This window comes from Neofelis nebulosa, chromosome 3, assembly GCF_028018385.1.
Source record: "Neofelis nebulosa isolate mNeoNeb1 chromosome 3, mNeoNeb1.pri, whole genome shotgun sequence".
In the NCBI taxonomy this organism is placed as follows: domain Eukaryota; kingdom Metazoa; phylum Chordata; class Mammalia; order Carnivora; family Felidae; genus Neofelis; species Neofelis nebulosa.
Genome location: NC_080784.1, coordinates 26,015,347 through 26,042,395, shown reverse-complemented (window position 1 = coordinate 26,042,395; position 27,049 = coordinate 26,015,347). Strand labels below are relative to the sequence as shown.

The 27,049-nt window shown below is 39.8% G+C and overlaps 2 protein-coding genes across 8 annotated transcripts in view; one reads left to right on the top strand and one right to left on the bottom strand.

Moving 5' to 3' along the window:
* DLC1 (DLC1 Rho GTPase activating protein) overlaps positions 1–27,049 on the bottom strand; it is a 564,853-nt gene that overhangs the window by 262,346 nt on the left and 275,458 nt on the right. The window lies entirely within an intron of this gene.
* Positions 2,317–3,585, top strand: LOC131506471 (aminoacyl tRNA synthase complex-interacting multifunctional protein 1-like). Its single transcript, XM_058720135.1, has 2 exons — positions 2,317–2,473; positions 2,716–3,585. Exons 1-2 carry the CDS (start codon positions 2,363–2,365, stop codon positions 3,559–3,561), a joined length of 957 nt encoding a protein of 318 aa, XP_058576118.1. The 5' UTR covers positions 2,317–2,362; the 3' UTR covers positions 3,562–3,585.

Below are 27,049 nucleotides of genomic sequence, written 5' to 3'. Positions count from 1 at the left end.
TATGCTTATAAAGAGATAAAAGGAAATCATGCAGAGACAGCTTTCCGATGGAATAAATAAATAAATAAAACACTAAATGCAACTAGAAAGAGTTCATGGAGCATTGTGGTTGAGGGCAGGTCATGGAGCCAGACTGTCTGCCTTCAAATCTTGCTACACTGTTTACTTCCCGCCCAAGCTACATGCAGAAGCACTCAGTTGGATGGATCACTTACTCTCCCTGGCTTCAGTTTCCTCATCTGTAGATGCATGTGTTTTAGACAAAAGGATCTGTAAGGTGTCAAGGATTTTATGAACACATAAGTTTGAAAAAAGGAACAGATATGATGGGTTTCAATTTTTAACATTTTTATTGAGACACTGTTTGGTGTGGTGTAAGATACCAAGCAGATAAGAATGAGGTCAAATAAATATTTACTGCTGGCTAAACATTAACCTTGCTTGGTAATATTAGATGAATTATCTTCTCCTTCCTTTAAAAATAGAACATTCACTCCTGTGGATAAGCGTATCAGTCCCTTTATTTTTCAAAGTAAAGTGATAAGTATATAATAGTAAAAGATAAGTTGATACCTAAACAAATTGCCTAGAACTGTAGTTAAAGCTGAGTGATTTTTGTATTAAATCAAAATATCTGGAAATTTCCATGTTCTTCTTTAATTCAAAACATGATTGATTTAGAGATATGTAGAGATGGGCAATAGCCCACTTAAGATAAATATTTTTCATCTAGAGTTTTAATTTAGGATATTATACAGTTTTCATTTCCCAGATGATGCTACTCTTCCTTCTTACCTGTCCTTAACATAGACCACTTTCTCCTGAAGGGTGATTAGAGGCGGCTTTGCTCTTTAAGGCTGCAACCCGGACAGGCTATAGACATTAAGCCATGGGAGGCTTGCCCTGTTCGGTTCTTAGGAGAGTAACTCCCAGGGAGGGACAAGGAGAGGAAAGGGGCATTCTGGTGAGGAGTTGCAGAGCATCTAAAACATTTCGTTTTATATATATAAACTATATATGTGGTATTTCTTCTGAGTCAGAGAAAATATGTTTGAATTTATACTTAATACCTATAAAAAGTCTCACAACCTTTTATTGCTTATTTACTTAAAATAACAAAGGATTATTTTTCTAAAGCCCCCTCTAACTCTAATGTCCTGTAGTACATAGCCAGTGGCACAATTCTTGATTTACTCAAAACTGGTTGAGAGTGAAATAGGCTAATAGGTTTGTCTGTGGACACATGCTTCTCCACATTTCAGCCTCTTGAGATTCTGCCCTCCGGCCATATTGAATTTCTTTTTGTTTCTGTAATTGGCTGTGCTCTTTTATTCCAGACCTTCAAACAATATGTTTACTCTGCCTAAAAACTCATTCCCTACGTCTTTGCTTGGCTAATTACTACTGACTAAAATTCCTTCATTTGACACAGTTACTGGTGCCTTATACATACAAACTTCCTTCCAGGCTTTCCTTAAGTAAACTTTTTCTAGAAGTTTCCTGGCCCTTCTAACTAGTTAGATGCTTTTGCCGCATGCTCCCATAGCAACCTGTACTTCTATCATAGCCCTTAGAATACTTTATTGTCTGTCATTGCCAATTCCATTGTCTAATAGACTTGACTGTGAGCTTTAGTGGAAGCAGAGAATCATCTCCACCCCTATGCCTGGGGCCCAACACAGTATTTGGCATCAAGCAGCTGATAAAAGATTCACGTTGGGTGAATGCCAAAATAATCATCAGACTTTTTAGTATACACATGCATGTAAATAGAAGTCCTTTAGAAGTAAAAAAAAGAAAAAAAAAAAAGAAAAGAAAAAAGAAAATTTAAATAAACTTGTTTGGTTTGAAATTCACTTATGCACCAAGTCCATTAGCCCATTTCAGTTTGCCGAATGCCACTAATATTTAGCTCACTGATAAAGCTCAGAAATGTAGAAAATGAGAAGTTTTGGGGTCCCCGGGTGGCTCAGTTGGTTAAGCGTTCAACTACAGCTCAGGTCATGATCTCGCAGTTTGTTAGTTCAAGTACCACATCGAGCTCTGTGCTGACAACTTAGAGCCTGGAGCCTGGTTTGGATTCTCTGATTCCCTCTCTCTCTGCCCCTCCCCCACTTGTGCTCTGTCTCCCTCTGTCTCTGGAAAAAATAAACAAACGTTAAAATTTAAAAAATAAAAATAAAAATAAAGATAATGAGAGGTTTAAAATCAATGATTATTCTCATTTCAAAAGAAATAAGACATCATTGGAAGGGTTGCATTTACAATCATCACATAGCTACATGATCAGTCAAAAATATATTATTTTTGGAAGACTGAGGCTACCCGGCGAGGCTCTCCAGGTTGCTCTGTCCACCGATTTATGATTTTCTGCCGTATCTTTACAAAAATGGCAACTAATGGTGCTGTTCTGAAGAGACTGGAACAGAAGGGTGCAGAAGCAGATCAAATTATTGAATATTTAAAGCAGCACGTTGCTCTTCTTTTTTTTTAAAATTTTTTTTTTTCAACGTTTTTTATTTATTTTTGGGACAGAGAGAGACAGAGCATGAACGGGGGAGGGGCAGAGAGAGAGGGAGACACAGAATCGGAAACAGGCTCCAGGCTCCGAGCCATCGGCCCAGAGCCTGACGCGGGGCTCGAACTCACGGACCGCGAGATCGTGACCTGGCTGAAGTCGGACGCTTAACCGACTGCGCCACCCAGGCGCCCCAGCACGTTGCTCTTCTTAAGGAGAAAGCAATTTTGCAGACAACTTTGAGAGAAGAAAAGAAACTTCCAGTTGAAAATGCTAAATTAAAGAAAGAAATGGAAGAATTGAAACAAGAGCTAGTTCAGGCAGAAATTCAAAATGGAGTGAAACAAACACCATTCCCATCTGGTACTCCACTGCAAGCTAATTCCACGGTTTCCGAAAAAGTGATACAGTCTATACCAATAAGAACTGTATCTTCTGGTGCCAAAGAACAGACAACAGGAGGAAGAGTGGAAGAAAAGATGAAAGAGAAAATTGAAATGAAAGAGAAAAAGGAGAAAAAACAATCAATAGCAGGAAGTGCTGACTCTGAGCCAATCGATGTTTCTCGTCTGGATCTTGGAGTTGGTTGCATCATTACTGCCAGAAAACATCCTGATGCAGATTCTTTACATGTAGAAGAAGTAGATGTTGGAGAAACAGCCCCAAGAACAGTTGTCAGTGGCCTGGTGAATCATGTTCCTCTTGAACAGACGCAAAATAGGATGGTGATTTTACTTTGTAACCTGAAACCTGCAAAGATGAGGGGAGTAATATCTCAGGCAGTGGTAAGGTGTGCTAGCTCACCTGAGAAGGCTGAAATCTTGGCACCTCCCACTGGGTCTGTTCCTGGAGACAGAATTGTTTTTGATGCTTTTCCTGGAGAGCCTGACAAGGAGCTAAATCCTAAGAAGATTTGGGAGCAGATCCAGCCAGATCTCTGCACTAAAGATGAGTGTGTGGCTACATACAAAGGAGTTCCCTTTGAGGTGAAAGGGAAGGGAGTGTGTAGGGCTCAAACTATGGCCAACAGTGGAATAAAATAAAATAAAATAAAATAAAATAAAATACTCATTTACTGAAATACATTGGAGAAAACTTTAATAACAATAAAAAGATATATTTGTCAAAAAATATTTTCTAGTGTTTGAAATTGCCATAAAGAACTAAAACTTCAAATGTTCTAAAACTTGCAATCACATTTTAAAAATAGATTTTGATACCTTAACTGAAACTTAAAAAATAGGTCCCATAATAAATACCATTTGTTTGATATCTGTTCACTCAGCTTGGGAAACAATAACAAAATACCAGAGACTGGGTGGCTTAAACAATAGAAACGTGTTTGTCACTGTTCTGGAGGTTAGAAGTCCAAGATCAGGGTCTAGCAGATTTGATTCTAGTGAGGACTCTTTCTGGCTTGCAGATGGCCACGTTCTTGCTGGATCCTCACATGGCCTTTCCTCTGAGTACACATGAGGGGATAGAGCAGGCTCTCTGGTGTCTCTTATATGATCAGGGCTCACAATTCTGACTTCATTTCATTGTAATTGCTTCCTTACTCTAAATACAGTCACATCAGAGGTTAGAACTTCAATCCATGAATTTGGGGCAATCCAATTCTGTCTGTAGCTTTATCGTCCTAGAATAACATTTTAAGTAATTCAACTCGAAGTCCTGGAAAGTACTCTTTTTTGCACATATAACACAAAGTCATATTGATTCATTAAAAAAACAAAAAGTCTCCCCATCCCCTCTACTAAAGCACTGATATGATGATGCAAGGGAGATTATTCTGGAGTTTGGAGTAATAGTCACTAACTTGGCATTATCTTTACAGGAGCTGATTATTATCTGGCCAGATTTTCATACAAAGCATTTCCTCTTGAACTTTTAATGTAGTCTCATTTAGACTTGCAGACCTGGTCATGAACTCAGAAATAGTCCCATTCAGCTCTTCATCTTAAAGATGAAGAAATCTAGTTCCAAACAGGCTGTGTTGTCCAAATTCTTTAGCAAGTTATTCAAAGCTTTTCACGATTTGTCTCAATTTACATTTTATCTAAATTGTCCTTCCTTCTCCCGCACTGTATGTTTTCACCATACCAGATTACTTGGCAGTTACCTTTCAAGGTCCTGCTTGAAACCTCTCCAGATGCTTCTGCCTACATTCCCCAAACAAAACTGATTATCCATTTCTGTCTCTTCAGAATTTTTCCAAATGCTTGTATGTCATTTATCAAACTATATCATCGTAACTTGTATTCACTTATTTTCTCTATTCAATTTGAGCTTCTTGAAGTCAGCAACTGGGCTCTATATGCACCAGTTCTAACCTATAATACAGGGCTTAATAAATGATTTCCAAACTTTATTTCTGAAGGTCACATGGCTAATAAGTAGTACATCAATAATGGAAATTCTGACTTCCTGACCAGTGCTCTTTTTTTACTCCTAGGCTACATTTCACTTTTAGGACAGTACTGTTAGAGTTCTAGAAGGTCTTTTGAGTCAAATTACTTCATGAGCATAAGTCAAAGAAGCCTCAGAAAAGTTCTTCCCTGAGTCAGAGATTACATCCTACCTTACTGTCTGATGTCAAAGTGTTTCAAATATGCCATTCCAGAGAAAACTGGTATATTTCTTCTTAGGCAAATTTAACCCAACTATTCAGCACCAAAAGTCAAGTCTGACATGGACTGTTACGACTCCAGCTTGCAGGGGAACTATGCAAGGCCTGAGTGTGGTCACACTGTAAGATGCCTTATAGAAAAGTCACTGATGCCTCAAAGAGATTAAAGGTCAATGAAGTTAAGCCTGGGGCAACTGTTCTCTGAACTCTGGCACATTCTTACTGGTTTTCTGCCATTTTATTGTGTTTGGCCTTTCCTTTATGGTTTAGCATGGATTGTGAAATTCTGAATAAAGTTACAAGAAGACAGGTTGTTTCTTCTTTTGTGAGTCCAATCATAATTCTTCAGGATTTTCTTTCTTGAGAATTGTAACAGTTGAGAGATTTTTGTGACAGATAAGTTGAATTCTTACGAAAATTGGGATGAATGAAAACACCTATTTTTTCCAATGCTGTATGAATTACCCTGGATTAAAAACATACTACAAATTTTGCAATACTCTGAATATGTAAAGAATGCTTGGAAGAAATTAGAAGAGGACCACTGGATAATTAAAAAAAATATGTAAATTCCACTTAGGATATAAATTTTATTAATATACCTGTATGTATCTTCTCATAAGTTAGGTATTACCTTGAAAAAGATAAGAACTTTCTGAAAATCCCCAGATACATCTTTAAATTTTTTTAATGTTTATTCACTTTTGAGAGAGAGAGAGAGAGAGAGAGAGAGAGAGAGAGAGAGAGAGAGAGAGACAAAGCGCTAGCAAGGGAGGGTTAGAGAGAGGGAGGCACAGAATCCGAAGCAGGCTCCAGGCTCTGAGCTGTCAGCATAGAGCCTGACACGAGGCTCGAACCCATGAACTATGAGATTATGACCTGAGCCAAAGTCAGAGGCTTAACTGACTGAGCCACCCAGGCACCCCCCAACCCAGATAAAACTTTAAAGGCTAATGTTATTATAACATGTTGCTTTATAACAAACATTCTTCTATCCACTTTAAGGTTTTCTGGAACTCACAGCTGTAAGTCAGAAGATTCTAACTTAGTAGTTAACTGAAACTAGCGATGTCAGAGCAAGTCTCTTTGCCACATGTGCAAAAAACACACATAAAATACACACCCATAGGTAGTAGACCTGTAATACACAGTTGTTTTTACTTATAAACAGTAAAATAACCTGAAGAACATTAAAACTCTAATCAGATTTTCATCTCAAAATATCAGTTTTATTTCCTCCAGATCAGCGAGATTGCAAAGTTTAAGTGCCATCTTGAAAGAAGGATGAGGGATGGACTTTGGTTTGCATTTAGTCCAAAAGCCCTTGATTTCTCTGGTAAGTATTTTTTTCTTGTTTTCTTAGCAGCATGGACTATTATTAATTTGCCTCCTATGCTTTCTCCTGGCCTAAAGTAGGTGAAAGAAAAGTAATAAGAGTTTCCTTTTCCTTTTAAAAAATAAACATTAAAATATTTTCCCATTTTATCCATTATAGTTTCTCCTTCCCAAAGAACCCAATCACAAAATAGGATTTTAATACCTTTAAAAGTACAACATAAAATTCCTAAGGGAGGAGCCAAATAACAATGCTCACAGACAAGGGAAATAAAAAAGTGAGTATTCCCTTCTATCTGAACTCAAGCCCCCAAAATGGTCATTTCTTTTTTCTTTTTTATCTTCTTTGTTTTCTCTTTTTTATGTGCTCATTGCCAAAGTTATCCAAGTTAAGGCTATGTTCCCCTGCAAGTTTGTGGATGATAGTCCTCTGTAACATTATTTGAAAGATAATGCTTATTTTATCAGGCAAAAGGAAAACAGTTACAAATGATCTTTTTAAACAGTATTTGTTCTCTGGCCTCTCTGCCATCTCACAAAACCTGCCCCATAAGCTGATCCGGAATTCCTGGCAATTGAAATGGCTTATTTTGTATCCTCAACCCATCAATTTAGTTTTATTGGGTAATGTTACGCTCAGGTAATGCTATACAAATCTGGGCAAATGAGTTTTACTTCAAAGACTTGGGACTCAGATTATAAGTGAAAAGAGCCCAGTTCTGCTGGTGACGTGCACCTGCTGATCTGCCTGAAGTTGATGGAGATCTCGACTCTCTGAAGGGGTGGAGCATACTTTCAGCCACTGCAGCAAAACATAACTCATTCTAAATGAAGCATCGGAGAGGAGATCTCAGCAAATCCAGTGATGCTGAAATTTGTCTGGAACAGCAATCCTGAAGTCGGCTTTGGGACATCCAATAGTGCCTTCAATTATGTAAGGAGTTTTGCAAAATTCTTTAAGAAGTCTCAAAATATAAATTAACTAGTTATTACCAAAGAATGATATAAAATAAATAGCAGCCATGCCATGATTTCAGGAGAGAAGATGGACAGTGTCACAAGTTAAGCAATGAGATATGATTGTAACTTGTAACAAGTTGGAAGTTTAAGTTCTAAAGCATTACAATATATATCAGAACATATGTGAAGTTTAATGCCATTCAGGTTGTTAGGGAATGAATAAACAGAATGTCTGGGAAACTGGGGATGCCATTACACTTGATGTTGTTCTACATAGAAATTGAATGGGACAACTGCTAATTCAAAAACTTCATATAAAGAGCTACTGCATCAACGATTAAAAGTGGGTATGCCAAATTCTACCTTAGGGAATTTAGAAAACATTCTCCCCAGTTTCCCCCACTTCTTCAAAAACTGGGGAGAATGCTTTCTTTGCCTATCTCCACATGAGACAGACAACCTGGGTTCAAAAGAGTTGGCGTGCCTAGAGGAATTTATTTCATGTTTCTGAGTACTAGTTCCCTCTTCTGTGAGATGGGAATAATAACATCCACCTCGTTGGATTATTTTGAGAATTAAATGCACATAAAACACTCAGCTCAGAGCCCTGCCCAGGGTGAATATTCAACTCAGGTTAGTTTACCTGACAGCGGGTTACAACCCTGTCTGTACATAAGAATCCTGGAAAAAAATTAAATCTACTGGTGTGAGGGCCCTGTCACAAACCAATTAACATTAGAACCTGGGGTTAGGGAATGCATGCTGGTCTTATGAAAACTCCCAGGAGATTCTAACTGCAGGGAGAGTTGCAAACCATTAAGCTATCCAATTAGTCTACCAGTGATCCTTAACCTTGGCTGTACATTGAAATCACCTGGGAACTGAAAAAAAATACTGATGCCTGGGTTTCTGCTTCTGATTTAATTGGTAAAAGTCTCAGTTTGGGAAGTGGCAGCGTTCACAGTTCTCCAGTTAATTCTTTGTATTTTTTTATCTCACTTTATTGAGATCTGACTGACATAGAAAAAGCTGTGCATATTTAAGATATACAACTTGATGAGTGTAGAGATAAGTATACACCATAAAACCACCACCGCAGTCAAGGCCATAAACATACCCATCACCTCCAAAAGTTTTTTCCACCCCTTTTATTTACTTAGTTTATTTTTCCTCAGTTAATCCTAATGTGTTCCAGATTGAAGACCACATAGAATCAGGAAGATAACACTTGCTCTGTGCATTCTGGTTGCACAGTGTGATTTCTTATCTCTTATAGCCTAATTTTTCTGATTATGCAAGAGATCCACATATTAAAAATTACTAAATGCTAAAAATAATGAAAAAATAAAAATTTAAAAAATCCATAATCTCACTGCCCAGATATAAACATCATCAACAATTTGGTTTGTTTCCTTCTTGTATGCACGGTTAGGCTCATGCTATATACAGTTATTATAGTCTTCTTCTTTCTTACTTTACAACATAAGTATTTTAAATGAAATTTAATACACATTTCAGGTGTCATTTTAAAGAAGTGGCATATACATAAAAAATGTCCTTTACACATTTTTATGATTTGCATATTTCAAAGAAAGCTCCAGACAAAGTATCTAGGAACCTTTTTGGCAAACTTCCCCTACCAAAATCAAATGTCTCTCCTGGTAGGGTAGGAAGGAATAGACTCAAGCTTCTTGATCAAGGCAGAACTCAAAGGACTGAGAATAGTACTGCCACCCAAATTCTCCTGATCAATCACATTTATCGGTAATCTTCTATAAGGAAGCAATGGCAGATGTTGGGCACTGGGCCAGGTAATGATTTGACGACTAGGTTGAGCTAAGATAGATTTCCAATAGTCAAGAAGGAAGAAGGAGGAACAGAAAATGTCCTAAAACCAGGGAAATAAATCTAAGCTCAGAGCCATAGAGCCACTGACACAAAAGATGCTAACCACTGCTGATTCTGAGAAATCAGCAGAACTTTCCAGTTTCCTGCCCCCAAAGAGGAAAGTATGAAAAGGTGGCTAAAGTTGAATCTGTTTACAGGGCAGAGATGAGTTAGCACGTATTCAGTCTATGCGGTTAGACTGAAGACAAAATCTGCAGGGAAGGTGAACATGATGGTGTTAGAGAACATGAAGCCTAAACTTGCTCAAGTCTACCAGTAAAACTGGAGAAAGAGCCTGTGCTTTGGGGCATTGTCAAGTCTGGCTTGTGAAAATGTCTCTGACATCCTCCAGAGCGGAGGCAAGCCAGCATGAAATGAGAACACTTTGTCTTGGTGCAGCCAGGTTTCTGGGCACTCTGTAAAGCTGGGAGGCAAGTGCCTGATAATGTAATACTTTCAAAGATAAACTTGAAGTGAGAGGTAAATTCTGGTGCAGGATAACCTTTCCTGGATGCATTAGCTCACATCCCGTCCACTTCTGAACACGGGCATCTATTTCCCGTAATCCACGATTAATTATCCATTATCTAGTATTGTTGCATAATTTTTGAATGTATGTTAGTCTTGTTACCAAAACAAAACTATAAACAAAGGGAGGCGTGGAAGAAGGAAAGGGAACTTACATTATGTTTAGAATAAAACTCACACTTAACATCGTCTGCAGGCCCTGCAGGTTCACGGTGCACCAGCCACATTGGCCCCTTCCTGTTCCTTAAGCATTCCACACTCTTTCCTGTCTCAGGGCCTTTGCCCCGGACAGTTCCTGTCTAGAATTCTCCTCTCCTGGCTCTTTTCCTCCACAGGGCTGGCTTCTTGCCATATTTTAAATGTTCCAGATTCCTAGAGAGGACTTTCTAGACTGTCCTATCATATCAAAAGATTTACTCCCTCAGATCTCTGTTTTCTCAATGATATACTCTTCTGTTTATTTCTTTACCACCATTCATTCATTCGTTATTCTGTACTTGTGCATATCTGTCACCTCTGTGCATGGTGTGGGCATACAATAGTTGGTCTCTACTATCGTGGAACCCACACTTTAGTGGGGGACATAAACATTAATCATACAGTCACACAACTAATTGCAAAATCCTAAGTCTGTTAATAGCTACAAATGAGAGCCTGAGGAACTGACCTGCAAGTATTTCACTTGGGATTTCTTTCCAGTTTGTTCTCTATCTTCCACTTGAATATTTGCTCCCTGAGGGCAGGGGCTTTGCTTTGTGTCTGCCCTGCAGACCTAGACCAAGCATGATGTGGAGACTTAACAAATGTCATCGAATAAATGAATGCTAAGCACTCACATTTACTCTTTCTTGTAAACTTCACGGCAGCCACGAGAACTATGTACAGTTATCCCTATTTTATGAATTAACAGCACTGAAGCTCAGATAACAAATTGATCCAAGGTCATAAAGCTGGTGACAAGACTGAAATTGAACCTGGTTGTTATTCCAAGGCTTTCTATATTACACAAAGGGCACAGAAACGGCAAAGAATAAATTACTGTAAACTGCTTTACTAAACTGTAGAACTAAACTCACTGGTTAAATCATTTTCACATGTTCTCCCCATACAATCAAAATACAAAACCCACCCCGCTATCATGCAAAAGAATCCTATAACTTCATTTCCCAGTAGCATTGCAGGAACAACCAAATCTAAACTCGTCAAGTATGCTCAAGTATTTCTCAGTGTTTGGTGATTGCAAAACAGGATTTCATTTGGATCTCTTTAAATTTGGCACCAACATGAGAACTTGAAAGATCAAGAACAAAGATGTATGCTTGTGTGTCATTTGCCTTTCTTGGCTGAAGAAAACCAGGTACAAAGGTACCTGTTCTCTTAACTCTTTCTGTACTCTAATAAATTCTCTGAAATTTGAAAAGAATTCCTACAGTGGTCTCTTTGTTACTTATGACTTGAGTGTCAGCAGGGAGGAATGTGTGTGTGTGTGTGTGTGTACACATGCACAGGTGTGTATCTTGCTCACATGTATGCTCTTGTATCTCTCCTCCCTGCCCCTCCCATCCCCCCGGGGATATGTCCTTCTAGATCTTGGATAATACAGTGCTAGAGTCCAGCTTTAGAGAAAAGGTGGGAGAGTGAGTGAAGCCAGGGAACAAGTAATAAGGTGGTTTCTGGTCCATAATCTCAGAGCACATACTGAACTTTGGATGGAGCAGCAGCCCATCAACTTTTTCTTCTGATTTGCTCTCCTGTTTGTTCCTCCTCACCGTCACACATTATTTTTAAGTTTCCAGGCCTCTGGGTAATCCAACTGTAGATCCCCTTTTGTTTGGTGGCTCTGAGTCCTGGCACATAAATCTCTTAACCTCACATGAGTTGCCTTTTTGGAATAGGGATAGGTGATTTTTAAATTTATCATATGCTAGAACTTCTTTCCAAACCTTTCAAAGTTGAACCAAAAGTAAACACCTGTATAAATAAAAACATGTATATTTTAAGGGACATTGTCTCATATCTTTAATTCAAAACAATATGAACTGTTGTCTAAGAAACTCCATGGTCTAAGGTACTTGCAAAATCTCCTCCTCATATGTAATGAGCCTCATATTTTGCCAAGGACTAAACTCTTGGTATGTTTGAGATTGCATGGTAAATCTGTGTCCAAAGACTTTCAACACTTTGTTTAACTAGGACAAAGGCCTTCCTGTTCGGATACTTAATTTACACTTAATCCAATCTGTATTCCATTAGTATCATCCTTAGTAATCCAATTCCATTTTTAATTTCCATTTCATAATCTCTATCCTATTACTAGCCTTTACGTAGGTCAAGAGAATGCCCTGTAGGGGTACCTTCATTGACATAAGTGGAGAGAAAACCGCCCTGAATTAAACTGATTACCTCTGTCCTTTGGAATAGAAGCATGCTAGACCATAGAATGTAATCAGTCAAGTGCCCACATGGCTTGCTAATATCTAACGTTATGTATGAGGAACTGATCCATCCCCTTAAGTGGTTTGCTATCCTTCCTTGTGGGTGGAATCACTGGCCTCAGTTCACCTCGAGATACGATGATATTTCCAGGATCCTCTGGAAGGTCAGATGATTCTGTGTCTTCACCCTGCTGTAGGTGGGACTGGCCCACAAACATAAGACACCTTTGAATACATCGAAGGGACTAATGCCAGATGCCTAAGGTGCCACAGATTTCTCTTTTGAGAGCCTTGGAGTCTGCCTTCCTCAATTAACCGCTTACAACACCTTCATTGTATACCACTGAACAAGCACTTGTGAGACGGTGTTGCTCCTGGGTTTCCAGACATGTGTCATTTCCACTGCATATTTAGTAGCACATAACTGCCTGAAGTGGGGAGACCGGAATGTGAGGCATGTCTCACAGAGGAGTAGGGTTTTCATTTAAAAAAAAAAATATATCACTCAACTGCTAATGGAAACGTCAACCTCCCAGCCCTATTCTTAAAAATAAATAAATACAAGGAGTTCCCCATGTGAGAGGCACATTAGGGACGCAAGATATTCCTTTCCATGAAGTCACTCACAGCAGGCCTGTCTGGAAAAATGCTTTCATCTTCTGCAAAGGGAGGGGGGAAACGTATAGCAAGAAGGTTTAAAGACCAAGACTTTGAAATAGAGGCTGAAGTGGGAAAAGTGATCCTTAAGTAAGGTGAATTTAGGCCCAACCGGATTAATTTCTACACTTCAACGCATTGTGTGCTGCACAGAGACCAAAGAATTATGATCTGTAGAAGAGAAGCTAATGCTGTTCAAATTGGGCATCCCGCTGTCCTGGGGTTCCCATGGGGATCCAGGGGTGCAAGAGGGCAGCTGAGGTAGTAGGGTGCCCTATTGCTTCAGCCAGGATAGCTCTGATCTGCATCATGGATGTGGTTCTGCTTGAATTCATTTCACACACAGGTCATTGAGTCTCTACTACGGTGTGCCTGGCACTGTTCCAACTACGGTGATGTGGCAGCGATCAAGACAGACATGGCCTTGGCCTCATGGAGCCTGTGGTCTATGCAAGGTTCCTTGTAGACTGGTGGGAAGTGTGTGAGTGGGGAGTTTCTATCATTAAAACCCTGACTGGTGTCCCAACATGTTCATTTTAAGGATGAATAAACTGAGCCTCAGAGACAGAGTCTCACCACTAATTAACTGAAGAGTTGGTGATAGAATCCAGAGGCCTTGACTTATACTCCAGTGTTACTGCTCCCAAGTTCAAACAGGAAGAGAAAATATTAAAAAAAAAAAAAAAAAAGAAAAAGAAAAAAGAAATCTGCTCAGCCAGAGAGGATGTGAATTTTGGTTCCTGAACTTGCCCTGACTCAGTCTTATCTCCCTTTGTATCCTTCTGAGTGCTCTCTCAAGATGCAGTCAGGGCGGTACACCCACCCATGCTTGGACATAAGGAAGATCATATGCATGGCCTGTCCCTTCCAGACCAATGTCTCTGTTTCCCTACTGATGGGAGGTCATCTGGCTGCAGGTTATCCCAGGGGAGCCCCCATCAGTCACTCTCCATTCATGTGGCCCTACTGCACAGTCATCTCTGTGAATCTGCCGGGGCTCTCTTGCATTCTTGCTGCATTGTGTCACTCCCTTCCTTCCTTTCCTGTATGCACAGGAAACACTTTCCCTTCAACCCCCATTCCTGCCTGCTCACTCTCCTAGCCACGGACTTTGCATCTGTCCCCTTTCCTCTCTATTTTCCCCTTGAGGCTATGTACTGTGTTTTATAATGCTGATAACTACATTACAGGTAGGAGAAAATTCAATTTATTCCTCTTTTGATTCTTCACTTTTGCCTTGTTCTCTCAATTCTCTGTTTAAGATCTCCCACCCTCTTCTAATCTGGGGTTCGACTTTAGTCCTGGTCACTCGTCCTGCCTGCTGTGTGTCCCTCCCCCTTCACAGCATCTGCGATCCCTTCTCCTTGCAAAGTTATATCTGATCAAGCTTACATGAAGAAAGGCCACCTGCAACGTTTGCCTTTCAGGATGTGGAAGGTTCCTTACTCAGCCAGTCCAGACCTTGACCTGCTAGGACATGTGACGCAGAGAATTGCCGGCTATGATCCCACACTGTCCTTAAAGATCCTGTGACACACTCAGCATCCTGTTTTGGGGAGCTGCCTACAAATTAGCTCATGCATCTCAATCCTCATCAATCCTCATCGGAGGCCTGATAGAGCATAAAGCAGCCGGCACCTACCAAAGACCTTTTCCTGAGCTGTTTCTCTGTACAACACTGTTTCTTTATTATAGCAACAAAAGAAAATGATGCTTGTTTTTTGAAAAGGGTTTGCTTTCTTTTTTCAGATTGCCATGCTGAACCTTTTCCTTACCCTTTGAAATCCTACATCAGGTTCTCTGTACGTTTTAGTGACATAGCTTACAGAAGTGACACTCTGGTTTAGTCCTCTCTTTTGTGTTTTACTGCGTCTGAACTGAGCTACTTGGGGATGAATTCAGCTGGCTTGGCCGACCTGCCAGGACCATTGTGAAGAAGGTAGAACAGGAAAGAGTTGAAAGAGATCCTTTGAGTTAAATTCACAAATGAGAATGATGTGATATTATTAGAACAAATGCTTTAGGAAAGCTTTCAATTTAGATAACGATTCTACAGAAAAAAGCACACATTCTCTTCTAGCCCAAGTTATGATCAATAATTGTGTGGGGTTTGAATAGTGTTTGTTTATGGCCTCTAGGGCTGTTTTCTGTGTGTAAAGCTAGTAAGTCTAGTCAAGGACCAGATATTTGACTCTGGCTTCGAGTGACCACTGTGTTCCAAGCAGCTGAATTGATTCCAGTAAGATAAAACTCAGAGTAGGAAAGATTAGAGTTGTTTTCCTGGAAGAAATGATAGGGAATTCTCAAATGGGTAAGGTTTTGGTCTCCACTTCTGAGCTGAGAGATTAATGTCCCACAGTGATAAAGTGTCCTTAAACACTCCGTCTTCCATCTCTGGGGCAGTATATTTTCCACTGCACCGAACCCAAAGTCATGTGGTGTCTTTCTTTCTTCCCCGTCTTTCTTTCCACAGAGCCTCGGCCACCTTCTCCTTCACAGTAAAGGCATCTCCTGCTGATTGAAGTGTTGCCTTTGTCCTCTTCATGTGACAGCACAACAGTAAGGTCAAACTGTTATTATTGACAGTAGGCAGATCACAAAGGACCTGAGGCTGAGACAGTAGGGTTTAACCCACCTGAAAATGCAAGGCAGTGGTTCCCAACGTGGAAACAATTCTTACAAAACACCAGTATTCTAGCAGAGGGTATGTTCCCTCCAAGTTGTTCTTATTTGTGTCCTGGGCAGGCACGTGTCAGTCCTAGGAGATGAACCTAGATGGTCTGGTACGGACATGCAGGCTCTGAGCTTTTCAGCTAAGCAGCCCTAAAAGTGAGGGGAGCAGTGGATTTTTCCTGACTGAAGACAAGTGGTATTGATGTTGCCAGTGCTCTTCCTGCTCAACTGTTCTCTGACGATGTTCAGGGAGTGGAAGCGTGCAGGACAATCCTGTGTACGACCACCTTCTCCATGTTCCCAGAGCCCAGAGAACAGGTCCTGTGTCTTAACCTTCCACCTCTTTCTGTCTCCCAGGGCAGTTTGCATACAGCGCGGTTTGCTAGGTTCACTCGATTCAATCTATTGATAGACCTCCTTTCATAGTCTAGTAAGTGCAGGACAACTGACTTTGGCAAAAAAAAAAAAAAAAAAAAAAAGATGAAAGTCATTCTCACAAAGTCGTCAAAGACCTGTTTTTTCAGTTGTTATATAGGCAACTTTCAGTGTTTATCTAATTCCGTTGGTGTTTCTGCAGTGCTTAGAAGTGCTCAACCAGGTCCTTCTCAAACCTGTGTTCTTGTGTACTTTGTGACCGTGCTTTCATAGACACCCCAACTCATTTTCCTCTGAGGACTGCTCTCATGCTTCCACCAGCTCAGGCAGAAACCCCGAAGTCATCCTGGACTTCTCTCTCCGACAGACGGCATCAATCCATCAGAATTTGTTTGCTCTCCCTCAAAAATATATCTGTAATACGACAGTGTTTACCACCAGCACTGCTACCACCGTGGCCAAGCCACCTTCCTGGCCAGGACGGTCACCCCCGCCTCCTCGGGGGTCTCTCTGATTCCCCCCTTGCTCTGACAGGCTATTCTGACAGCAGCCAGAGGGATCCAGTTAAAGCCGAAGTCAGATCATGAAACATGTCTCCTGAGAACCCTCTCTGGGCTTCTCATCTCACTCAGAATAGAAATCAAAGCTGTCACGATGGCTCACAAGGCTTCCGCTGTGCGGGCCCCTCTTCCGTGCTCCCTCAGCTCTCGCTCACTGCTCCCTTGCTGAGTTTCCCAGCACGGCCAGCAGCGGGTTCCTGGCCCGAGCCGTCTACACTCGCTGGTCCTGCACCTGCAGGGCTCTGCCTCAGCCGTGTATATGGTCTGCGTCCTCGCTTCCTTCCAATTCTTTACTCAAAAAACTGATGTCGACTTCTTAGCGAGGCCCCCCTGATCGCTGTCTGAACACCTACCCTCTACTCCTTCTTCCTATCTCTCTTTTCCTTAAACATATCCTTATTAAAAATAATAATAGGCTTTGGTGGTTGTTTTCTTTTCCCTCTAATGTCCTATCACCTCTAAAAGAGCAGGGACTTATAATTATTATTGTCACCTCTGTTCAGTGATGCAGCATTTGTTATAGGGAAGGTGCTCAATAAACATTTGTTGAGTGACTAAGTGACTGGCTGTTAGTGTTTCCCAGGGTTTTGTCTTCTCTTGCACCAGTAGGTGATCGTCTCACGTTTAAAATCATCTATCTGCAGATAACACTCCATGGCAGATTTCTCCTGGGAGCTCCCGACACTTGTGCTTCCACTGACTGCCAGGCATTGCCCTGGACTTCTGCATTCTCTAGTGCCTAACTGAGAAGTCCAGTTGTGGGACTGGCTTCAGGTGTGGCTGAAAGCAGGGCTCACACAATGTCACCAAAACCTGCTTGTTCTTGCTCCCCTCACTCCACTCTGCTTCTCTATTGCCTTCATTCTCAGTTTCTCCTGGGATGGGAAGATGGCTACAACAGCTGTATTCGCCTATTCTTATGACTTGAATCCCAATACAAAGGAGAGAGCCTGTTTTTGAGGAGGTCCCAAGAAATTCCTCATATCCAAACCCTAACTGGACTTGCTTAGGACATGTGGACCCCAGCTTTCTCATTCAGCCATTGGCAACACAGACGCACACATTCACACACATACTGCCGTCCCACGTCACTTTGGCCACGGCTTGCAGCACAGGCTCTGATCTGGATCACAAGCTGTACTCTTGGAGGTAGCCTTGCCTTTCCACATGAACTGGGTATTGTGGAGGGATCCTCAAATGAAAATTCAGAAGAAGGGAATGACGATGCTAAAGATATTCCCTGTCTTGGTATTACCAACCAGTTGCTCAGTCTTTAAGAGGTCTTGCTTCCTGTCTCCTGTTTATACCCAACATATTACTTTATCATACAGATTATAATTCCTTAACATACCTTAAATCTGTCCACGTCTCCTCCTCGGCATCCCTAGCACAAAGGCCTCGGTCTTTTGTTTTGTGCCTGGATTGCTATAAAACCCTTCAAAATAGTGCCTCTCCTGAGAGTCATTTCAATGTGTTTCCTCCCCATTCAGAAGAAAGTTTTCTAAAATGCAGGTATGGTTTCCCTGTTCCCCAGTGGCCTTTGCTAGAGTTCCCTTATCTTCCTTTCATGGTGTAGGAGACACATTGGAACGTGACTCTAACTGGCCTCTACTCTGAATTCAAAGCCCCCTGCACCTGTGCCAGACGGAACCACCTGCTGGTCCCCAAAGGCGCTGTGGGCTTTCTCACCTCCATGTCTTTGCTTTCACTCACTGCTCAGCCTGGAAATTTCTTCCCTTGGCTCTCTACGCCTTCACCAGGGTAGGGCTGCCTGTCCTTCAGTATTAAGGAAATATGTGAGGGGACCTACTGCACGCCAACTTTTCTCCATTGCCTCAGAACTGGCCGAGGTGTCCTTCCCCACCTCCCTTGAGTTCAGATTAGTTGTTTATTAGTATGTCTTCCTGTTTAACTGTGAACTCGGTGAGGAAGCCTATCATATCTCTAGCATCCAGCACGATGCTGGGCACATAGTAGGCACTCAATAAATGATTACTGAATAAATAGAATGTAAATAATCAAAAGATAACATGTGGTTTTTAAAAGCATCTTCACGACTAGAGTAAGGACATTACGAAAGGATGCAATAAAAGCTTGGAGCTATGATAATTCATTCCCAAGAGTCAACTCCTCTTGAAAATACATTTCATTGGGGAGTAAGGGAGGCAGACAATGAGCACATTAAAATTGATTGGGGATCAGCCATTTGGCCTGCGATTTGAGATTCTGCTCATTGGGAAACAGTTCTCCTTACCATTTATATTTCATTTGTTATTTCTTTCAAAAATCGGTGCATGTATGTTTTGGTAACAAGCAACAGGATACTAAATGTCAAAAAAATGGGGCAAAAGAGAATGGACCTTCATCTGGGATCATTTTAAAAGCCCCAGAAAATTCCAACTGAAAAGTCCAAAATCATGCTTTCCTTAAAAATTGCTAATAAAAATTAAACATTTATAGAGAGAAATATAATTCATGTAAATCACTGTTTCTGTGTGCAACCATTTTGAACACCCACAGCGGCATTGTTCTAGGATGGGTAATCGGTTCACCAGCGTCACAAGAAAATGTCCAAACAAATTCTTCTACGGTGATGTGGGAAGAACATCATTTCTTCAGAGGTGCCAACACAGTGTAGAAATCCCTTTAAGTGTTTGCATTCATCATTGATGAAAACTGATGCGTTACTTGTTGCCATTTGAATTATTACAATTACAAGACAAAGTTCATGAACTTTCTTTCATATTTTAACCAAATGCTGAAGTATTTCTTCATCTTCTCAAGTATGAAAAGAAAACATGCCATTGACAAAAACAGGAACATTAACAAAGGCGTAGAAGAGGCTTCATTAAAAAAAAAAACAAAAACCACAGTCTTATTAACTCATCTTAACATATTGTTTAGCCCAAGATTTTTGCTCCTAAAGAGGTCTGTGCGTTAAGCTATTAAGAAGCCAGAAAAACATATTTGCCAGGAATATATGTATTTCTAGTTTATAATATAAGTTCTTTGGAATATTTCCAGTGAGGAAAGATGATTAGGATACCATAAATACCAAGACCTGGCATCTCCCGTGGGATGGCTTAGAAAATGGCAACAAAGAAGCGTAACTGTAGGAAATAGCAAAGACGCTATAGCCGAAACCCAAATGACAATTATTAAGATGGATGCAAAGAGGGGTGAGTGAATTATTAATCTTTTTTCATAATCCTTGTCTTGCAGATAATGACCACATTCATTAGTGTCATTCTGAATACAAAAGTATGCTGTGGGGTTTTTCTTGATGATAAAAAGCCTCCTTCATCTTCAACTTTTCTTCCTGGTTGAGTATTCCAATCTTTCTGGGAATTTGACTCGGTAAATTGCTCATCTTATGCTGGGACATGTAGGACAAGGATGTCCTTTCTGGGCTGTTGGTCTCTTAGTTAACCCAATTGTCCGGGGTTGCCCTTTCTCAATTACAGATGGTCGCTCTCCTTAATGTATTCTCATACAGAAAATACTACATTTTGGTTCAGTTCAAAGAACAATTTGATACAGAATTCAAGCAAAGTGCAAGTATAAAAATATTATTCCATTCATCATAAAAACAATTTTCTGTATTCCTTTTAAAGAACACATCTCTTGTATCTTTTAATTTGAATTCTACTTAGTTAACATATAGTGTAATGTTGGTTCCTAAAGAACACATCTATGGTATGAGCTGAGGTATAATACTGGCTATCATTGGTAGAAGGCTTACTATGCATTGAGCACTCCACTAAGAGATTTACTTCCACAATTTATGGAATCTTCTTGGGTACCCTTTAATAGGAGCCAGTTAAATTATTTAATCAAAATGAAAATATTTTAGAACTATTTATTAAAAAACACAAAGAAGACATATAAGTATACATTCATAAGTGTGTCTAGCTTTATAAAATATTAAAATCAATTTTATAAATCTTTATTGCTTTGTTTTATGAAAACTTTACTATCATTTCCAAGGTTGGATTGCTTTAACAAAAATCTAACCTAAATCTAATCAATTTCCAAAAGAATTTGATAAAATAGAAAAAAAGAGGGGCACCTGGGTGGCTTGGTCAGTTAAGCATCTGACTTCAGTTCAGGTCACGATTCACTGTTTCTGGGTTCGAGCCCTGTGTCAGGCTCTGTGCTGGCAGCTCAGAGCCTGGAGCCTGCTTCAGATTCTGTGTCTCCCTCTCTCTTTGCCCCTCCCCTACTCATGCTCTCTCTGTCTCAAAAATAAATAAACATTTAAAAAATTTAAAAAAAAGGAAAGAGAAAAAGCATTAATGAAGGACAAATAATATGTACCTTAAGGTGATATTTTCTGGAATATATGTGAAAATGATATAAATGGAAGTGTATCTTCTTTTAACTTGTGATTTTTAACATTTAAAGATTTACCTATTTAAATAGTTACAGTGGAATAAAACTGTCATACTAATGGTTGCATAGCTTGTTATGGACTAAGATCCTCCACAGTGAGCACTCTGAATCCAAGCTTCTACTTAACCTCTGAACCAGGAGGACAAAGGGCAGGCTGACACAATCTCAAATTCTTTCCATCCACTATCTTAGTTGGAAATTTTAACAGCTATTTTTCTTTTCTTTCTTTTTTTTTTTGCTATGTGATGAGAATTTTAAAAATGATAATACACTTCACAGCTTGCTTACCATTCTAATTCAGAGAAGAGCACAAAGCACATGTAACTATAGTGTAATGTATTAAATTTGGGTTTGAAAACACAGGAATATCTATCTATCAATCATCTACACACACACACACTATATATATATATATATATATATATATATATATATATATATATGTATATATGTGTATATATATGTATACACATATACGTACACACACACACACACACACACACACACACTGTGTCAGCTCCAAAATCAGCAGGAAATATTGATATCTAAGATACTTATAAGAAGGACTTGTAGATTTTCTAATTTTTACCAGCATGAAGCCTGAAAAAGTTTAAATTGTACTCTACTTCTTCTCCAAGAAAGCATCCAAAAGAAAAGCCATTCCTATGTTGTCTTAGTTGGGTCTTCCAGAAAGAATGGTTTGACTGTAAGGAACTGATCCCATGAAATCTTAAGCATACATTCTGTGCAGAGGCTCATATTTTCTCCTACAGAGAATCCGGAGAGCAATTTCACATAATTCCATAAGCACCACTCAACAATGCATGTGATCATTTACCTGTTTCCTTTTAACAATGGGAAAAACAGTGGAATGCTAGGAGTGAAATAAGCTAATGGCATGCTTTCCTCCTTGCTCTGAGCTCTAAGCTGGCGCTTCACTGAACAGTCTTCTGTGTGACCTGGTGCTATCTGAGGGAACATGGTCAACCCCAGATCATGCTCTGCTCTGGAGCACAACACCCCTTTCCCTTCTCCTTGTCCACACCAACCTTTTTAATCAGGCAAATTTTGAACATCGTTAAGGCAGTATAGTTAGAATAGTGTCGAGTAACTCAAGTCAGTGGGTCTCACCGGGTCAAGATTCTTTACCTATTAAATGTTGATTACTGTGATTTCATGGCTGTTTGGTGTGGGTTCTGTGTGTCAGCAAACTATTAATAGGATGAGGGGGAAAGATTTGGTGGAAACCATCAGTGACAAAAAGAAGTAGCTCGTGAGTCTTTTAGATGCTTCACAATCTTGCACTGTGATTTACTAGTTTTTGGTTTTGGTAGATTAAAATGTTTTTGATGAGCTATTTAAGGACTTTGTAGTCCAGTGAGGATTTCTAGGACTTGGCTAAAGGAATCCACTAAATTTCATGCTTTTAAGTTCAAGGATGGCATCTTCTGTTTGAACTTTTAGTCCCTACCATAGAGACTGGCATACAGTAAGAACTTCAGTTTTTATCAATGAATCAGTAAAAAGGGATAGAAACTAGAGTGTGTAAGTCGGGTATACAGACAGGGAGTGGCATATATTTGTGTGTATCAAATCTATATCCTTTATTTTTTTAATTTTCTAAAGGATATAAATTATATATTTCTTAATAAATTATATATCTTTAATAAATAATTACATATCCTTTAACAAATAATTCTAAAAGAATTTACAAATATAAACAATTCTATGATAAGGAGAGAGGTGTCAGACACAAGAACCCTCTTTGTTGAAAAGGGAGAATTTATTAAGTGTTTTTATAAAATAATAATCAAAATATTCTTTCAAGATGACTTACTTAGAAAATTAAAGGTTTGCAAAAATGAATATCGCAAATATATGTCAAAATTAATTATTCTTAGCCATAGATTCTTACAGAAATAGGACAATGTCAAATATTCCCTAGAGACCCTTTGCCTTATCTGTGCTTCCATATGCATTTACTGTGCAATGTACATTTTGATAGCGTTGTAAGTCCTGAAACACCTTCTGTGAATTTAACTTCCTAAAATTCCTGAAAATTATTTAAAGCTCTTTGGTTTTGGAACATTAGGGGCACAAATCTTAATTAGGTGCCTCCTAATGATGAAAGATGCATTTATATAAACCTAAATTGCCTCGCATTGTAGATCTTTTGTGTGTGAAGTAATATACAATTTCACCAGAAGATGGCAGCATTCTGAAAGAAAAAAAGAAAAGCAAACAAAAACAAAAACCAAGATACTGTAACTACCTTGCTTTTTATTCTTGAAAGTTTGAGTGATGACAGTCTTTATTTTCCTTTTCAAGGTGTAAGATGTCCTTATTCCAAGAAAAAAAACTTAGTAGTTTTAAGTGTCTACCTGTATGTACTATTTTCTCCCTAAAGAAAGTCATTTGAAAGACTGAATAAGCACCTAAAGGCTACAGAATTTTAAGTTAGTGGCATATTAATTTTCTCATGGAGTAAAAAATATCTGAAAATAATATATGTAATAATCAAACTTATGACTCAAGAAGAGATCAAATGTGTTAGAATTTTTCTCCAAAATATCTTTGTGGGCTGGAGAAGCATTCTTGTGCACTGTGAAATACGTTATATAGAAACACAATTTAAAGAATATGGGGGCACCTGGGTGGCTCAGTCAGTTAAGCATCCGACTTCAGCTCAGGTCATGATCTCGCGGATTTGTGGGTTCCAAGCCCTGCATCGGGCTCTGTGCTGACAGCTCAGAGCCTGGAGCCTGCTTTGGATTCTGTGTCTCCCTCTCTCTCTGCCCCTCCCCCGTTCATGCTCTGTCTCTCTCTCTCTTTCAAAAATAAACATTAAAAAAAAGACATGAAAAGATTCTCCATGGAGAAAAAACATGTAATATATATAACACAATATAGAATCTAATATATATATTTTATATATTCTATATAATTTTATTTATTTAGAAACCTTTCAAAACAATGTGCTCTTAAGTCAATTTAAATTCAGACATCCGATTACATATTTATTTTTTTGTTTATACCAATACTGAAAAAGCTCTTTATCAGCGTGCAAGAGTAATAGAGCTACCCTACCCTCGTGCGCCCACCTTACTGACAACTTTAACTGAACTGAACTGAAAAGAGGCACAGGGAACATGTAGTCAGCCATGTCCTTGTAATGCCCTTTCAATTTATACAGCAAATGGATAATCTACTATAACAATATTCTTTAAACCAATTCATGGGTAACAATGCCTCTGTGTAACTTAGAAATATGCTAGGAATAACTAGGAAAAAATAAACATATGATGTTAACAGTAATAAAAGTATTGAAATGATTTTAGTTTTGTACCTCCTGCTTTTAAGTGGCATTATATAGTTTTTCCCATATATACAGTAATTACTTTCTGGCTTGATGATAATATTTTAACGAAAGTTTTCAGGAATTTTCTAAGAAAAAAAATTACGTTTAGTATTCTATTGTTGTGAAAAATTTAAGCAAAATAGTCCTTCAGCCTGAGTATAAATATAAGCAGGTAGCCTTAGTGCCTATTCCTGCTGCCCATGTAACAACTACATGAGAATGTATCATCTTTGTTCCCCTGGAGTCAGCCTGACCTAATTCCCTCCACTCAGGCCTATGTGGCAGAATACAGTTTTAGTGAATGACCAAAAAATACCACCTTAACTTTGAATCTGTGATTTTACCTTGCTCAAAGCGTTCTTATCTCTCAGAGGGTCCCAGAGAGCTAATGTGGTCCTGGCGCTCATTGTCACAGCTCAGGACACAGATCCCCTGTGATCAACGTTAAAACTGAGGTTTGGACCTAAACCCTAAGGTGACAGATTTGATGTCAAAGTGAGCTGTGATAGAGACGAAAATGTAGAGGTTGCAAAAAGTATTTTGAGGAGATGTATTATGAGAGAACACTCAATCATCCCCCACCCCCACCCTCGAAGGATATAATAGGATTGGGAATCAGAAGATTTTGGAAGAAGTGACTTTCGGGAGAGATTTTAGTGTGCTAGGAGTTTTCCCCTACATCCTGCCCTACAAAGAAGTGTTAGTAAGTAGGGTGTTTGCTCTCATTTCAAGGCTGGTTAAAGGGACTTCAAACGGAACTTCTGGACATGGAGAGGCTGATATGTGTCGCTGTAGCATGGGGGACACAGGAACCTGATCTGGACTGAGCGGCCTGCCTATTTGGTGATGAATCAAAGGAGATGTGGCTGTATTCGTAGCAGGTGGATTCCTAGCTCTTTCAGGAAAAGGCATGTTAGTGTTTCTTATAGATCAGAGATGTATGAGTGGCGTAATTTAAGGACCTGTTCAAGGGACTGACCAGAGGGGTAAACAAGCCCCAGCTAGGAGAAGTTAAAAGTGTCTGCATTCCGGGGCGCCTGGGGGGCTCAGTCGGTTGAGTGTCCGGCTTTCGCTCAGGTCATGAGCACGCGGTTTGTGAGTTCGAGGCCCCCGTCGGGCTCTGTGCTGAGGGGTCAGAGCCTGGAGCCTGTTTTGGATTCTATGTCTCCCTCTCTCTCTGCTCCTCCCCCGCTCATGCTCTCTCTCTCTGTCTCTCAGAAATGAAAAAACGTTAAAAAAAAAAAAAAGTGTCTGTATTCCTAGGGGCTGCGGAAAAAATAAGTGACCAGTGAAAACAGAGATGTAAAGAGTCCACTAAAGGAATTAGAGATGTGGTAGCTAAACTCCAACATGGCTCCCAATGATTTCTGCTTCCTGTTAAACATGCCCTAGAAAGCCCCCTCCCACACTGATGGGTATTTTATGACCAAAAAGAATACAACAGAAATCATGGTGTATGGCTTTCAAAGCTAGCTCATAAAAAGCACTGCAACTCCTGCCTCGGTTTCGCAGAATTCTCACCCTGGGGGATACCAGTGGCTGTGATGGGAGGATACTAAGGCTGTCTTGTGAAGAGACCTACGTGGGGAAAGACCAATTGGCCAACTGTGTGAGTAAGCCATTGTGGAGGCGGACCTTCCACTCCTACGTGGCTGCAACCTCACGAGAGACCCTGTACTGGAACTGCAAGATTGGGCCACTCCTGAATTTCTCATACATGGAAACCATGACATGGTGATTACTATTGTTTTGAGCCATACATTAGGGTTGATTTGTAAAAAAAAAAAAAAAAAAAAAAGCCTAAAGGAAACCAAAGATACTGCTAACACGAGCTGGATGGCCTTTGAGGAAGCTTTCAGGGAGAGCTTAAAGAAAAGTGAGGAAAGTATTACTAGGAAAAAAGGATCCTTCTTCTTTAGCAACAGCATAGTTAGCAGTACAGTTGTATGTGGTACTGTGGAAAGCAAAAAAATATATATGTAAGGTATTTAGGGATCTAGCAAAGGAGATTTCCAGACTGGGTTAAAGGTATTGCCTGACTTCTTATTACTTATACTAAAATGCAAAAGGAAACACAGAAGCTTCTTCCCAGCCTCCTCAGACAATAAATACGAAAATTAAGAAAATGTTTCCAGGGGCGCCTGGGTGTCTCAGTCAATTAAGTGTCCCACTTGGGCTCAGGTCATGATCTCATGGTTTGTGAGTTCAAGTCCCGCTTCAGGCTCTGTGCTGACAGCTCAGAGCCTGGAGTCCTCTTCAGATTCTGTGTCTCCTTCTCTCCATGCACCCCCCCCCGCCCCCGCCCCACACTTGCACACACACACTCTCTCTCAAAAATGAATATACATTAAAAAAATTTTAAAAAGGAAAATGTTTCTAGGTAAGATCAAATCTAGGTTGCAGCCAAAACAATATAACTAAAGATGAAATCCTTTGCCCAGTCCTCAAAAATATTTAAGATAATGCCTGAGAAAACTGTCCACACAGGGGCGCCTGGGTGGCTTGGCAGATTGAAAGTCCAACTTCAGCTCAGGTCATGATGTCACTGCTCGTTGAGTTCAAGCCCCACATCGGGCTCTGTGCTGACAGCTCACAGCTCAGAGCCTGGAGTCTACTTCAGATTCTGTCTCCGTCTCTCTGAGCCCCACCCCTGCTCACACTCCCTCTCTCTTTCAAATATAAATAAACATTAACAAAAATTTTTAAAAAAAGCAACTGTCCACACAAAAAGCTCACTAAGGA

What these genes read in the sequence shown, in the direction of transcription:
- LOC131506471 (XM_058720135.1), top strand. Translation starts at nt 2,363, where the DNA reads ATGATTTTCTGCCGTATCTTTACAAAAATGGCAACTAATGGTGCTGTT. An exon ending in TTGAATATTTAAAGCAGCAC is followed by an intron (nt 2,474 to 2,715) that starts GTTGCTCTTCTT and finishes CAGGCGCCCCAG; the next exon opens with CACGTTGCTCTTCTTAAGGA.